Source organism: Aythya ferina (genome assembly GCF_964211825.1).
Source record: "Aythya ferina genome assembly, chromosome: 5".
NCBI lineage: Eukaryota > Metazoa > Chordata > Aves > Anseriformes > Anatidae > Aythya > Aythya ferina.
In genome coordinates, this window is record NC_140301.1 from 43,441,894 (window position 1) to 43,457,873 (window position 15,980).

General features: G+C 56.1%; 1 protein-coding gene across 2 annotated transcripts in view; it reads right to left on the reverse strand.

Annotated features, from left to right (window-relative positions):
- Positions 1–15,980, reverse strand: part of DUSP8 (dual specificity phosphatase 8) — a 35,208-nt gene that overhangs the window by 15,368 nt on the left and 3,860 nt on the right. For both annotated transcript variants that reach the window (XM_084519631.1, XM_084519632.1), the window contains exons 2-3: positions 7,741–8,143; positions 2,021–2,159 (exon numbers count right to left, since the gene is read on the reverse strand). In XM_084519631.1, coding sequence (XP_084375757.1) covers positions 2,021–2,159; positions 7,741–7,971 — 370 coding nt within the window. In that variant the 5' untranslated portion in view covers positions 7,972–8,143. The remainder of the gene's footprint in view (positions 1–2,020; positions 2,160–7,740; positions 8,144–15,980) is intronic.

A 15,980-nucleotide genomic window follows, 5' to 3' on the forward strand; every position in this document is an offset into this window, starting at 1 on the left:
GGAATTGCTGCTCTGGGGTTGTTAACCCTTGAGGAGCCCCTGCCCTCGCTCCTGCCACCCCCAGCAACCCAGGCTCCGGCCTCCAGCCTCCACCAGCTGCTCTCAGGCAGGTCCATCTGAAAAACGATGTGAAAATGAGCAAGAAGGGCCAAGCATGAAGTTTGGGGACACTGAGGCATGGAAAATGAAAAATGATGCGCCGAAAGCAGGCTTGTTGGGACTCCTAGGTCCTGACCCTGCTGGGGATGATGTGAGATGGGGACCTGAATGGCTCAGTTTTGAGACTGATTGGGCTGGGCACACTGGTCTGGGGATGCTCAGGAGTCAATTCCCAGCAGCTTTTAGCAGTGGGAACCCCCTCTGTGGGGGTAATGAAGGCTCGTAGGTAGCAGATCTAATATCTATATGTGGAAAAGAAGCGAAGCCAAACTTAAGGTTGATTTTTAGCATCAAAATTTGCACCAATGGTCTAAAACCACAGCATGAAGTGAGGGACAGAGATCAGCTCGTTAGCACATAAATACATAGTCCGCTTGCGTTGGACCCAGAGCAATGGAGAGGTTTCTGGGTTCCTCCATGTGCACGTACATCACACCTGATGCCATGGAGGGAATGGGGCAGAAAGGGTGGCACTGGGAGCAACCTGGGCAGGATGAGGTGCGTGGGCCAGGATGGGTCAGGTTGAGGTTGGACCTGATGCCCTGGTGGGGTGCTGGTGTCCTTGCAAACCCTCCCTGGCTGGCGCACCGTGCTCACGAGGCAGGGAGGGTCCTGGCAAGGGGTCGGGATCCAGCCCCGTGTACACATCCTCTCCTCAGACCTCCCAAGCGCCGCAAACCCAGGTCAAAAATAACCCGGCTGCTGCCCACATTACAGGAAGGAGGAAACTGCGTGTGTCAGAAAGCGCGCCCAGCCTCCCTCTGGATGCTTTCAGCAGTGTTTTTGAGTCATGATTTCCATATAAAACTCAGCAGCCATGACCCAGTGTGCTACATTTCAGTTCCCTTTTTTTTTTTTCTCTCCACGCATTAGCAGCCTGCGTTCCCCATTAGCAGGCTCCGGGCCGCGCAGCTCGCGACGCTGCGGCACAAGGAGCTGGGGAGGCTTTGCCAAAACCTCAGCAATTACCAGCCGGGAACACGGCTCTTTGAGGACTTCTGCAGGGGAAAGGCAGGGTGGAAGGGAAGGGCTGAGAAACCTGTTAACAGGTTTTAATTGGGGGCTTTAAAACATCACCTAGCACCTCGTGCAGGCAGACGTGCTCCTGCCTGGGGGTTTTTGGTGCAGTAGCTGGGGAGGATGGAGACGGTAGCCAAAAAATGAGGATGCTTGTTTGCTTGCATGGGCTGGGCGCTGGTGGCAGTGATGGTGACACCATCCTAACAAGACACCAGAGTGTGGGTTTTTTTCAGGTCCGCTGCAATGGCTGCTTTCTGACCCGTCTCAGTGACCCAATCTACCTTCACCTTTTCGGCATCGTGCACCAAGCTGTGGCCTTGGTTATGCCACAAAGACCTTGGGCAAGCTCACAGCATCTTCCCCAAGCAGTGGCCTCAGCAGAGCTCCATGCTAGTTCTCTTTATATTGACTTCATGTAGCCCTTGCTTGCTTTTGAAACCCTCACCCTGTCAGACCTGGGTGCTTTATTCCCATTATTTCTCTGCTCTCCCCATCACGACTCCAGTTTGAAGCTGGGAGGTGGACAGTCAGCCAGGCAGCCGGCCCAGCTGCTGGGAATTAAAAGCAGCTTTCACTTTCCCTTCAAGGTGATGTGCTCATCACACATGCTGCATGGCCACAACACCGTAAATCCAGAATAATTGCACAAGCACCAAGTGAAACGGTAACCCAGAGCCCCAGACAGCTGTGGGAAATACATGTAGTCTGGATGCACCATGGGGCCCACCACCCTACAACGCTGCTGGTGCCAGCAGCACCACCATCACCACCATAATCATCATCACCATCACCACCACAATCATCGTCACCATGGCCTGCCCTCGAGCCGCTCTGCTCCTACCTGTGAGGATGGAGACGCTGTGGAAACAGCTGTCCAGCTTGCCCAGGAGGATGGAGAGGAAGCTGTCGGCAGCCAAGCCGGTCACGTCCCGCGTGCTCTGGTCATAGACCACCACGTCCTGGTGCTCCTCTGCCTCCACCTGCAGGGAATAGCAAAAAAACGGGCGCTGGAGAAACTGAGGACTTGCTTCTGCCCATGGAGCATTTCCATTGACCACAGCCAGAGGACAGCCCCAGTGGTTGGGGTACCACATGGCTGAGACTGCCCCGTGGGTACAAATGGGTAGTTCAGCACCAACGCCAGTTGCAGCAGCCATGCCAACAGTGAGCAAATTTGAGTGCCCTACCTAAAATACTGCTCCCCCACAGCACTCACCATTGCTTTGCCATTATTTAACCAGCAGGACCCCAGCCCCCCACCCTGGGGAGGCACAGCTCAGCACACCTGCTGAGCAGCCTGATGGATGGCAAACACGTCCATCACGCTGCGGGAGGAGTGGGCAGTAGCTGGAAAGCCAGGGGGATCCAGCAACTGGATAATGCCCAGCCCTGCGGGCACAGGGAGTCCTTCTGGTGCAATGCCCTGCCATGTGCTGTGCTCCCACTGAAACGTGAGGGCTGGAGCTGCTGCCTCCCATCGTGGTGATCAGCGCAACCATTCCCATGCATACCTGATCAGCAGGGACTGAAACCTTGTTATGGGACTCCTCAAGCTCAGCACTACTCATAAGCACTCTCCTCCTTTTGCTCCATCACTTGCATGCCCTATCTCACCACCCTTGGGTTACTATAGATATTAAAGCAACCACAAACGCAATGCTCGGAATCAATCCCCCCATCCCTTGAGAAGGTTTCTGCAGCACCCGGAGATGTGCAGACATCTTCCCAAGGCAGATCCAGCCCAAGGCACAGCGAGGCAGCAGCTGGGCTGTTTTGACACCCTGCTGCAGGTGCTTCCCTGCCATGAAACGTGAGCTACATCCCAATAAAACCGCAGCATGCATGGATTTAGCTGAGCTCATTGCGGCCACTCACCGCAGGGCTGAGGACAGCCTCGTGCCCTCGGAAGTCACCGCTGCCTTCACGGGGCACTGGGAAGCGAGCTTGGCCACGCAGGTCAGCGGGATGAAGGGAGGGAAGAAAATGAAACGGCAGGAGGAGAGGGAGGAGGAAAGGATGGGGGAAATTTAAAATAAAATTTTAAAATAAATTTAAAATTGCCTAAGGTGCCCTGGGTAAAATCAGCAGCCGTTTCTCTAAGCATCATTGATATTCTTTACATTATTAATAATAAGCCATGCTGTTTCTATAAGGGTAGCTCAGCGTGGGTGAAACTCCTCATGAGCAGCCGAGGTGACCCGGGGAAGCCACCTGGGGGTGAACCAGACAAGGACATACCCTTAGGAACATCTCATCCAAAGGAAACCTCTGCTCCTGCCATCCAGCACAACACAGCGTCCCGAAAACCCAGCCTGAAGCATCTCCCCAGAAGTGAGGCAAGGAAGGGACTGAGCAGGGGCTCGCACCCCAGCCAGAGGGGCAAGCAGGGGAGATAACAGCTCTGGCCGAGCAGAATTATCCCACAATAGGATTTAGTGTTCCCTCTGCACGGGGAGGCTTTGTTTTGGCCATTACTGCAGGGTTGCTGAGCAACGGCAGATATGTGTGACACGGTTTACATCTTATTAAAGTTATAAGGTTTCACTCGATGTAAATGCCAAACAAGCACTGGCCTTGCGTGGCCCGGCTGCAGAAAATAAATATCCTGCTTGGTGGGGCAAGGGCTGCGGAAATGGGCTGAGGGCAGAGATGGGCTTGAAGAAAAATACACTTTGCGTGAGAAGGGTTCATTTTTCTGGTGGCACATCACACGTGGTGGTGCTGGCATTCCCAGTCCCACGGGTCAGATGGAGCAGGGACAGCAGGGATTTCATCCAACCCTAGAATCACCTCGGTTGGAAAAAACCTTCAAGATCATCCAGTCCAACTATCATCATCAAGTCCAACCACTCATCATCAAGTCCAACCAACGTGAAGTCCAACCATCATAATGAAGTCCAACCAACATCAAGTCCAACCATCGTCAAGTCCAAACATCATCATAAAGTCCAACCAACATCATCAAGTCCAACCATCACCAAGTCCAATCATCAAGTCCAATCCCCAAGCATTTTCCTCCTCTGCTGCCCGAGTGCACAAGAAAGGAAGGATGCTGAAGGGCTGCTGGTGGGATGCAGCATCTGGAAAGGATGACACACAGCTTGCCATGAGGCACAGCTGGCCTTGACGGTGCTACTTTGGACTTGATGATCTTGAAGGTCTTTCCCAACCTAGAGGATTCTGCTTCAGGTGCTATGGTCCCACCAAGTCACCCATGTCTCTGCCCCCAAGCCTTGCAGAAGCATCCTTGGGGAGCCCATGGGACATCAATGGGGAGCTCATCACCACCCCTGGAGGTATCTCCCTATGGACATTTTGTCTTGGGCACCGGGTGGTTTGATACACCCCGGTGCTGGCTCTGCCTGCTCCACGCTCCCCGGCTGCTAAGCGGGGATGATGCCACTTGTGCAAAGTGCTCTGAGCCCTCCAGGTGATCTGGGCTAAGATAAGAGTGACGTATTCTTATTATTCCAATTACTCCGGACATCACAGCCCCATTTTGTTTCAAAACACGGTGAATCACCCCACTGAAATAACACGGCTTCCATAAACACACAGAGCAGCCGGGCACATGGCTCAGAACTAAGCCCCGGCTTTCCCTTGAGCAAGGCAGCTGCTTCCAGGGCCAGGCTCCTCCAGTAAATAAATAAATGTCCCCACAGCCCTGGTGGACCGTTGTCATGCCTCTAGCCGCTGCTGTAGCCATTCCCAGAGACAGCTGCATTTCAGGAAGTGAGAACAGGTCAAGATGTGGGAAGACTTTCCAAGGAGATCTTAAAAAAGTGAGCTTCTCAGCATTTCCCTCCAGAAATCAAAATAAACCCCCAGGCAGGAATTTCCCACAACCTCTTCCCCCGAAACGGCACTGAGGAGCTGAATTATTCCAGCCGATAGCGGGAGAAAGGTTTAAAAACAAAAACGGAGCAGGTAGCACAGCACATTTTTGTGCTGAGGGTGACTATTGCTGTAATAATCGGAATTCCTGGGAATAAAATAAAAGTAGTCCTTTGGAAAATGGATTACTGCTGCAGTTTCCTAGCCCAGTCCATGGGCAGCGATGGAGTTCAGCATCTCTGTGCCCAGCGGGGAAGCAGTGCACAAGAGGACTCAGGGAGAGGTGGCTTAGCTGTGCCCACATTTCCAGGGCAGATGAAAAGCAGATTGTGACAAAAGAAGAAAGGGTGATATATTTTTTTCCCTATTTCTTCCTTCCCAGCAAATGGTCCTTGCCCAAGACTTGCTGTTATCCCGCAGCACTGCCCCAAAACAGCGCACCCAGGAGGGTTGCCAGTGGTGCCCTCCCTTCACATCAGGACGGAAAACTGCCCTGCGTTGCCCTCTGCCCAGCCAGGCGATGGGCAAAACATGACCAGTGCCTGGTGGGGGCTGGGATGCACAGGTCTGGGGATTTTGGGGCTGTGCAAGCGACGGGGGAGTGCATCGAGGTGGGCTGCCAGCAGTGCCCCTTCCTTCTGGGCAGCAGCGCGGTGCTCCCGGCCGCCTTTGTCTCAGCAGCCCCGGCCGGGAGCAGGAAGCGGGAGGAGGGCGGGAGGCCCGTCAGGAGGAATAATGGGGCCGGACAATCGCACCACTGATGTCACCCTTCCTGCCATCTGCTCCCAGCACCAGCCGTGCCCCTGTCCCCCCCTGTCCCCACTGCTTTGCTGATCACCCTTCGGCAGGTGCACCGGCGAGCCCTGAAAATAAAGGCTCCCCTTCTCCACGTTGCCCAAAGCAGAACGTTTTTCCCCAGATCCTGACCCGCCTTCTTGCCCCAGGGGACATGCCCATATCTCCATCCTCCCGCTGCCACCGCTCAGCCTCCTGCCACCCTCCACATGGGGACAGCGGCACAAAAGGCTTGAACACCCCAAACCACAGGCAACACCTCGCTTTGTGCCAGCTGAGCACACGGCCATGACCCCCCTCCTTTTCCCTCCAGCTGCCCGGGGCAATTGGCTTAACCTCATAAGAACACCCTGAAGCTTAATTAATTCCTGGGCTGAGCATCCCCAAAACACCCTTGCCACGGGGTTCGTGTTGCATTCTTGCTTGGTACCCAGAGAGCTGCTTAATGATGCAGGACTGGGAGGAGGCGGCTGCTCCTTGCATGGGGACACCGGCAGCCCCTAGGTGACCATGAAGGTTGGGGACAACCCTTAGCAGGGCAGAGCCAGGGTGGGAGCCACCTGTGCCGGCGCAGGAGCATCCTTTGGGAGCTGCTGCCGCCCGCTGCGGCATCTCTGCGGCTGCGAGCTGCAGCGCTGCAGGCGGGCCTGCATCAGCTGACGTTAACTCTTGGTGCTCCCCATCCTCCTCTTTCTCCCCCCACCCCAAAGTCGCATTGCTGCTGCTGCTGCTGCTGCTGCTCCACGTGACGGCGGCCACTGCAGAGGTGACCCTGGCCGGGAGGAGGGCGGCTGCGCCACACCGGCTCCCGGCTCGCCAAAACTGATTATTCTTTGCTTTATTCGCCCGGGGGATTGACGAAGGGCTCAGGCCGCTGGGGAATCGCTCCCTGCAATCCCCTCCGAAGCGGCCAGCCCCATGGCTGGAGCAGCTTGGAGCGAGGCCGGGCCCCCCCTCCCCGGCTCCTTGATCCCGGCAGGGTGATGTCACCGGCAGCCAATGCGGGCCGCGGTGGCTTCGCGGGGTGGCGGGGGGGGGGGACACGCCGCAGATGGCTCCAGCTGGGCCCAGCATTTGATTAATCGCCTGAATTACCCTCGTTTTGCCATAAAATTACGGGGATGGGGTGAGGGGGGGGGGGATGCTGGGGAATGGTAAAAGCAGGAGCGCATCGGTAAAGGAGCGGGCTGCCGCGGGGGTGCAGAGCCCCAAAATGCGGGGCAGGGGGAGGCAGGGGGTCCCCTTGCCAAAAGCGTGCTGCGGAGGGGATGTGGCATTTTGGGGACGTGGTACTTTGGGGACGTGTGGCGGATGGGGTGACGGGTCCCTGGGGAGCCAGGAGGGGAGAGGTGCCAGGCCACTCTCCCCCTGGTCACCCACAGAGGGCAGGACCCTGCCCGAGCCACCGCGGGGGCACCCAGCACTATTTCGGCCAGCCAGCCGTGGCTCGGAGCCACCTCTATTATTTAACCAGGAGAGATAGAGAGAGGAGCCCGGGAGAGATAATATGCCATGACACCGGATAAGAGCTCCTGGCGTCACAAGGGAGGAGGATTACATGTCCCTGAATGGAGTTAGAGATGACAGAGGGGAGGGGAAGAGTTTTTAGCAAGGGATTAAGCTTACAGCTCCAGGAAGGCTTTGGGGGGCTGCTTGCCAGCGCAGGGCAAGCCCTGAGGCTGACGTACCTGTTAGGCTGGCCTGGGGAGGGGGGTGCCGTGTCACTGGGGTGGGGGCAACGAGCAGGTCCCTGAGGACAGCCCTGTGGGGTGGACGGGGTGCCAGAGGGAAGGCAGCAGGTAACAGGGTGCAGGGAGGGAGGAGCAGGTCACATGGGCCAGGCATGGCCGGATGGAAATGCATCCCCCCACCCTGCATCTTTCTCCTGGGGGAAAGGTTTCCACAAGGACAGGCGAGGGCCAGACCCCGTACCTTCATCTTGGAGGCGGGCTGGATGAGCTCCGTGATGGAGACCTTGTCCTGCTGGAGCCGCCTCTTGACCAGCTTGGAGCAGCAGATGTTGACGGAGCTGAGGACGTGCCAGGAGTTGTACTCCACGAAGGAGCGGCTGTCGATGACCAGGGTGCCCTCCGCCCCGTTCCTCAGGAGGCTGGCCAGCTTCTTCGGATCCATCACTTTGCGTGGGAGCCTGTCCCCGGCCATACCGGGCCCGTCCCCTCTGCGGCGAGCGGGGGCAAGGGGCGCGAGGGCAGGGAGGGGCTGGCACCCGTCTCCCCCAGGGGAAGCAGTGGTGGGGCGAGGTGCAAGTGGGGCAGCTCCCGTCCCAGGCTTTTCACGCTGCTAGTGCCCAGGGTGCCGACTCATTGTGCTGAACCTGGAGGGAGAGGGAAGGGGGAAAACGGCGGTCAGGTGGCAGCAAAACCAGGTGCTCACCTGGGGCTGAGTCCTCGAGGAGGACCTCAGGAGGGCACAAGGGTGCAGGCACACCTCCCAGGCATCCGTGGCTCAGGAGCTTCCCAGGCCAAAGGTTTTCTCTTTGTGTTTAATAGCCCTCGGTGGAGCTTTCCTCCAAGAATTTGTCTAATAGCTTCTGGAAGCCATGTCAGATTTAATAGGCTGGGAGCAGCCTTTTCCCTGTTTTTCCCTGAAGCTCAGGGCTCTTCAGGGGACCCTGGTGTCTTCTGCTGGGAGAAGCCACCCGTGCCCGCTCCCTGTTCACTGTCCCAATGCACCTCACAACTCGGGAGCCCCTTGGGTCACAGCACCCACAGAGCAGCTCCTCGCACAGGCACCTTTTGGCAGTCCTTAGGTTTTAATGGCACACGTCATTGCAGGCCTGTTTTAATGGCATTAGGTTTTAATGCTGCGGCGGCCATTCAGAAAATAAGCAGGGCTATTACCAGGCTCCTCTTGTTCCTGCCAGACGGTGTTTTAGAGCGAACCCACAAGCTGTTGCATGGGAGCTTTAATGCATCTGAATTAGGAGGACTATGACTACCGTGCCTGAAAAGGCCAGCGTAAAGACCTTCATTGACTTCTGCAGGGCCAGGATTTGGTCTATGAACTGCAGAAGGCTTATGAGGCACCCTGATCTGGGTAAGCCAGCAGCTCGTAGAAGTTCCCACACCGTCAGCCCTCGTGGTGCAGGCCCCAAAGGAGGACACAGAGACACTTGGGGAGGGCACGGTACTGCAGCAACAAGGCTACACGGTGCCTGGTGCTGTCCCACTTGTACAGGGAAAGGTGCTGCATGCCTCAGCCTCATGAGAACTTTTACACCAAGGAAACAAAAGGTCCTTACACCAAGCCCAATGCTCATTTCTACTGCACCATATCTCTGGGTGAAATGACAGGGACCTCTGCTCCCCATCACCAGACCTGGAGGACTCAGCCAGCTCGCAGGGACAGGACATGGGGCTGCAGAATACGAGGATGGGGGCTTCAGCATCCACAGGTCTCTGGCCCATGACCCTTAGCAGCCCCGCCACATCGCTGGGCAGCTCCCCAAAGCAGGGGGTAGATGTCCCCACATAACACGCATGCTGTTAGCACATCTATTCAACTTAAGGGGGAAAAAAAATCCCCTAAATGCTGCCACAGCGCCGGCCCCTCCTGGCACAAAGCCCTTCGCAGCCCCATTGCACGGCGGCACCACTGTCCCCGGCCCCACGGCGGGCGGCTCACGGTCCCCCCTCGCCTCTCCCCTCCCCGCAGCACTCCTTCGGGGGGGGCTTAAAAATTGAAACAGTTCTAATTAGGGGGTGATAGGGGGAGCGAGGCTGGCTCCTGCTGGGATATGACACACCTCATTACATTGCTGCCGCCTTGCCAGAAGACCCCCTGCTGTACCTTGGCTATAGAGCCAGGGCACTCAGAAAGGATGCAAATTAGCCAGCTTTTCCCCTCCGTCTTTCTTTCACACCCCACTCCCCAAATCGCTTTCTGCTTCCCATCCCCATCAGGACAGCAGGCTGCGAATTCTTCTCAGCTCTTCCAATTACATCCAAGAAATAAAAGGGAGCGGAGGGAGGCGACAGACAAAAAGCTGGGGATAATGCTGAGGCAGAGGGATAAGAATGAGAGGCTGAAGTGGGAGGAAGGAGTGATCCGATGCATCGGACACATCGCACAGTGTCTGCAAGATAACAGGATATCTGCTCCCCAGAAAACGAGCGAGGGTGAACCTTGGGGGGGGTCAGACACAATTAGAGGGGCTTGGGAAAGCCAGAAGATCCCAGATCTCCCAACTGCTCTGGGAGAAGCCTGTTTGGAAGAGGCTTTCCACGCACCGAGTTCTGACAAGTGACTGGGAGCGCGGGGGGGGGTGAAGTCAGGGAAGGCACAAGAGGTTCCCCACCTCTGCTAACAGCCACCCAAACATCTGGACAGATGTCTGTCTGCTCCAGCACAGCCAGTTAGAGCTGGTGGCAGAGACAGGCGACACAAGTGAGCCTGCTCTGACACCCAGCTCCAGCAGGGAGATGTGGAGGGAGGCATGGCAAGGCAGGCCCATGCTGCCTCCCCTTCCTGGAGCCTTTGGAGGGAGATGTCCGACAGAGCGTGGTCTTAGGCAGCTGTAACCTTGGTGGTAGACCCAAGATTGAGAAGGAACCGGGTCCTGAGCTTGTATGTCGCCCTCTTGTAGGCCAACCCTAATGCAAATTCCAAGGGATTGGAAAGGAGGAGGCACGGACAGAGAGCACCACGAAGTAAGAGGTCTCCTGCCACCCCACCACGGTGACCAGGGACTTGTCTCCAGCACAGGGGAAAAGGTTAACCTGGGACCTAAATTGGGGTTTCAGAAGTGTAGCTGTGTCCCTCGCTTATCAGTTTATTAAAGCCATCTTAATCTTCTTGAGTGTTCCCGAAGAATATTACCATAATCCTTTAATCCCACCTCTCCCTGGAGTGCCTGTAATGAGGGAGATGGGCACAAGGCTTAGCTGAATGGGGACAGCGAGGCAGGAGGGGCCAAGCTGGATGGAAGGACGGGCAGGGAGCCCAACACCCAGCCTGGGCAACCACCGGCACTCCATCCCTGCTGCTACCTCCACGGACACATGTGCTTTGTGAAGGGTGCCACCAGGAGCTTGGCACAGATGGGTGCTGTGAGCCAGGCTAAGGGCAAACGCCCTTTCCATCCTCTTCTGGTCAGCCAGAAGGAAGAAAACCCCAAACACACCCTGACCTGGGTCTGTCCCCGTGGCAGGACGGACCACAGGAGCTTGGCCCTGCACTGGCCCAGCAGTCACAAGGGGGAGGCCACTTCCTCAATTACTTCTCTTGCACAAAGCCCCGGCAGAGGTACGTGGTTAAGGGGTGGGCATGGATCTGGTTTCTCTTGTACCAGAGATGTTAACAGGAAGGCCAGCACGTTTCTGAAGCAACCATAAACCTCACCAACCGGTGCGTCTACTTGTCTCACCAAGCTCGTAGCTGTGTCCTGGAGATCTCTACCCTCCACTCGTGGTCCTGTTCAGGAGCTCCTAGCTTCCTACTACTCCACACTTCCCTCTTCTCCTAGCCCTTTCCCACTTCTTTCCACTGCTGTTTCCTATTTCCATTCAAAATAAATATGGGCAGACGTGACCAAGATGAAGAGGAAAAGGGAAAAAAAAAAACAAACAAGAGGAGAACAGCCACAGTGCAGGCAGCAATTCAGTGGTGCTTCCCAGCCTGCAGGGGACATGCAGCAAAGGACCTCAGATGCACTGCTGCTCATCTCCCGAGGTATTTTGGAGACCAACACCTGCTTCTAGCAAAGGAGAACTTGCAAAATGAAGGAGCTGAAGAGCAGAAGTAGGATAGGGCTGGCTGCTGGTGGAGGACCTGGAGGTGCTGCGATCTGCCTCATGAGCCAGGCTGCGCAGAGGTGAAGATGTGGGAAGGGGCAAATCTGGCAATGGGGGTGCTGGAAGAGGCACCCACACATTCCTGAGCACAGAGCTAAGGGAACAACCCTGGGGACAGGCAGCTCTGAGCCCATCAACCTCCCGAGGAGCTGTGGGTGCCCCATGCCTGGAGGTGCCCAAGGCCAGGCTGGATGGGGCTGGGGGCAGCCTGGGCTGGTGGGAGGGGTCCTGCCCGTGGCAGGGGGTTGGGACTGGGTGGGCTTTAAGGTCAATTCCAACCCAAACCCTTCTCAAACCTGTTTCCAGTGTGAAACATGGCATCTCTGCCAAGCTCTCCACCCCTTCTTCATCCCCATCCCCATTTCTTCCAAGTCCTTCGGCACTTAGCGAGCTCCCCTCGGCAGGCTCGTGCCGTTTGAGGGATTCCTAAATCATGGGCCTACGGCTAATTATTATTATTTCGCAGCAGCAATCAGGGACGCGGGGCTCATTAACAAGTTAGCACCTCTGGTTTCCCTGGAAACCCGCAGCTGCCAGGCAACGGCTGCGGCTCCGGCCCGAGGCGATGCCACCGCGGTGCCTTCGGCTCCATCCCAGCCCCAGAGGGATGCTCGCTCCGCATGCCTCCAGCTCAGCGGGACGGGGCAGGACCAGCCTTTAGGAAACCCCGGGGTGCCTCCCCTTGCTCCATCCCATCTGCTTCTAAGCCCATCTACTGACCCCCTTCTGCTGCTCACAGCACATCCCGAACGGCACAGTCGCCTCTCCCTCCTCGCAAGGGGTGCGGGATTTCTCCCACGGAGGGGGATTTGGAGCACAAATGGTCCTGCGGGGTGGCAGCAGGACGAAGCCGTGAGGTGCCTGCAGTAGCTGCATTGGAAGTGATGTAACTGCTGCCAATCCCTTAGCAGCTGATCAAGATCCCTTTAAAAAGCAGCACAAAAGATTTCTCTGCTGGAGATGGGAAAATGGAGTGTTTTTTTCCTCCTCCTCCTCCAAATGAGGTGAAAAAACACCATTAACCACATTCACTAAGCCAGACACGAAGTCTGCTTGCCCACCTCTCCCTGGAGAAGCTAAAGGGTGGGAGGAAGGACATTTTGTGACCCCCAGGAGCACGAAGATGAGACGGCAGCACCAGGTTGCCCCTCCATGGCTGCTGCCCTGTTCTCACCCTCCGAGACCCACAGGGGCTTTCCCAGGACAGACCAGCACCACACAGCCTCATCGATGCTCATCTCACTTCCCCATTCTCCACTTCTGACACACCATGGGCACCTTCTCCCCAAGCCAGGAGGCCCTCCCCGGAGGAGAGACCCCGCACAACCCCTCCGTGCAGAGCAGCGTTGGGAAGGGGCAGCCTCCGCACGGAGGATGCTGGAGGGAAGGAGCTCCTCCATTGGAGGAGGTGGCTGAAGGTTGCACCAACAACTCTGGGTGGGCTTGGGTTCTGCTCCCAGAACGATTTCTGGAGATCTGAGTGCCACTGGGTCAGGAAAAGCCAATGGGGGAGCACAGCAGGCTAAACTGCCCGAGTCTAGGTGACAAAGCCACCATCTCCTCCTCCTGGACTCGTACTTTTAAGATCATTTATATGTTTTTCCCCCATAGCATCAGCACAAGCTTCCATTTTAAAGCCTACAAAAGCCAGGACCGAAGGTTATCCCTGCCCAGCCAGCCATTTGCCCACGCTGAGGACGGAGTGCCCAGGCATGCTGCTTTCTAATACCAAAGCTATCCCATTTCCACCCTCCTCCTGCCAAGCTGAGAGGTGGCCAGGCTCATGCCTCAGAGCCGAAAGCACCTTCCCCTTTGAGCAGCCTGGCATGTGTCACAGCAGGCTGGAAGGAGGAGAACATGAGGGGAACCCAGACACAGTGATGATTTCAGGGCCCTCGATCCCCACCACCTGATATCCCCGCTTCTGCTGCATCTCCACTGGATAAGGCCAGCAGAGACCACTCCGTGGGCTTATCTTGGGATCTCCAGTAGCTTGTTTGCCTTTTTGCAATAGGTACAGACTGAGGCAGCCCAGAAAGGTATGCAGCTGGATGCTTCAGGAGGGTTGGTCCGGCTGCCTTCTCCCAGGACAGCAGACGCCATAAATACCTGCTGGATGCAGGTTGGGTTTCCTGGAGAAAGGCTTCCCACTATTTCCCACGACCCCTACGTGCTGAGGGGAAGAAAGACAAGGTCGGGCTGTGGTTCTTCAAGGCAGCAGGTCAAAACATCAGCAGCTATGCCACTCTGTGCCCACTGAAATTCTGTCTCTTCTTAGGAGACCCAAAATTCAACCGAAACGCTGATTTTCCGTGGGGTGACACATCCACCAGGGCGGTAACACGTGCTTTGCAAGGCTTTCCTGACCTGGCCCAAGGCTTGCTGAATTTCCTACATGCACACAATAGCTGAATTGTTTGGGATGAATTAGCACTTGTCAGCTGGGGCTCTACCTCTTGTCAAGACACAATGAGAAAGCACCAGCTTGGGGTTGCAAAGGATTACCTTTATCGAGAAAAGACACCCCGGACAGGCAAGGACCAAGCTGGCATCCCTACCCCACTCCCTCCTCCTGCCCTGGGGGCTGTGGTTTGTCACCGGCTGGTTTCGTTTGGTTAATCTGAGGTGACACAGAGGTCAGACAAAGGGTTTGGCAGCTCTCCCTCCATCCTCACCACACCAGACAAGCATGAGCCTATTGACCACGCTGCCCCGCAGCCCCTACAGCTCCTGGTGCAAGAAGTCCCACAGGCCAGCCTGTTAGCTGGGCACTGTGGCATCACATACCATGGGATTTTCTCAGTCTCAGAATGAATAAATAAATAAAGTGATGCATCAGGACATAAACCCAGAGCTTCCCCATCCTCCTGCCAGCTTCCACACCAGAAGGCCCAACTGGTCACTGGTGGGGGCCCCACGACTGTAAGCGTGTGTGAGCACACCCAGCCTTGTCCCCGGAGGGCTGACCCCAGCGAGGTGCCACCAGCTCAGCCCTCCTCACCTTCCCACCCGCCCGGCACGACTCCAGCGGAGCTCGCACTTATCTCTGTATCAGTTACTGCTGAATGAACCCTGCTCAGGTGCCAGACAAAGAGGCAGCCAAGCTCAAAGCAGGAGGGATTGCGAGGATGACACAGAATTACAGGCATCAGCATTCAGCAAGCAAGCGGAGAATGCACCGATCTATTTTTAATGGTACAATGCAAATGCTCGACAAAAGGATGTGTCTAGGGAGATTCTGCCCGGTCAGAGATTTGCATTCTTTTTTTCCCCCCTCTTTTTTTTTTTTTTCTTTTTTTTTTTCCCATCAGCCAACTTCACTGGGTGTGCTGGAGGTGCTCTGACCTTCTAGCACCCCACAGAATAATTCAGAGCGCCACCTTGGACATCCCTACAGGGTCCGCTGACCATTAGATGGGGTGTTAGGTGGGGATGGCCATTCACTGCTCGGCTTCCCTGCCCCACATACACGCAGTGAACATATTTTCCACAGGCCAGCTTGCCCATCAGCAGTGCTGGCACCCTCTCCTCACCAGCTCTCCGCTCAGCAGCCGCCAGTGCCAAGCGAGGCTGGGGATGCGCCCGCCTGCTCCCCATGCAGGGCTCGTGGCCAAGCTGAGGGAGATGGCATGAATAACTCCACTCGAGATACGGCTCGAGCAGGACCAGGCTGCCATCACAAGCTCAGGGGTTGTTGGTGGCGAGGTGAGAACAGTTGGGGATGCTGCATGTCAATGGAAGGCCCTGGAGAGTGAGGGACCCTCGGTGTTTGGAGCGAAGATGGCCTGGATTTACCCAGCAGAGGCTGGGTTTCAAGGGGAGGTGTGTAATTGAAGCAGGGACAGGTTTAATGCGTGGGGATGGCTTGACTTGCTTGGAAAAAAAAAAACCAAACTGCAAGCACCTAATAAGCAGGCTGAAATTCCCACCAGGGCTTCTGCTGCATCAGCTGAATTACCGCTTGCTCGCTTAATACAGCAGTGCTCCTCAAAGAACCAAATCCCCTGCTATAAAACAAACAAACAAACAAACAAAAAAACCAACACACACAACAGGCAGATGAAAAGCTGTGGATGTGGGCACACCGTGCACCTATGTGCCAGCTGAGTAAGGCCAGGAGGCAGGGACAGAGCAGAAGGATGTAGCACGGCATTAGCAGCACGGCAGGACGGGCTATGGGGGCTGGATGCCAGGGCTGTGCCGTCACTGCAGTCTCCATACGGGATCAAAGCAGTGGTCTGCCTCTTTTCAGATCCCCTCGCCATCGCCACCTAACCACAGGCATTTTACAACAGCCTGGGAGCAGCAGGAAGGCAGGTAGCTACAGAACAGTCATAGCATTATTTAGGTTGGAAAAGG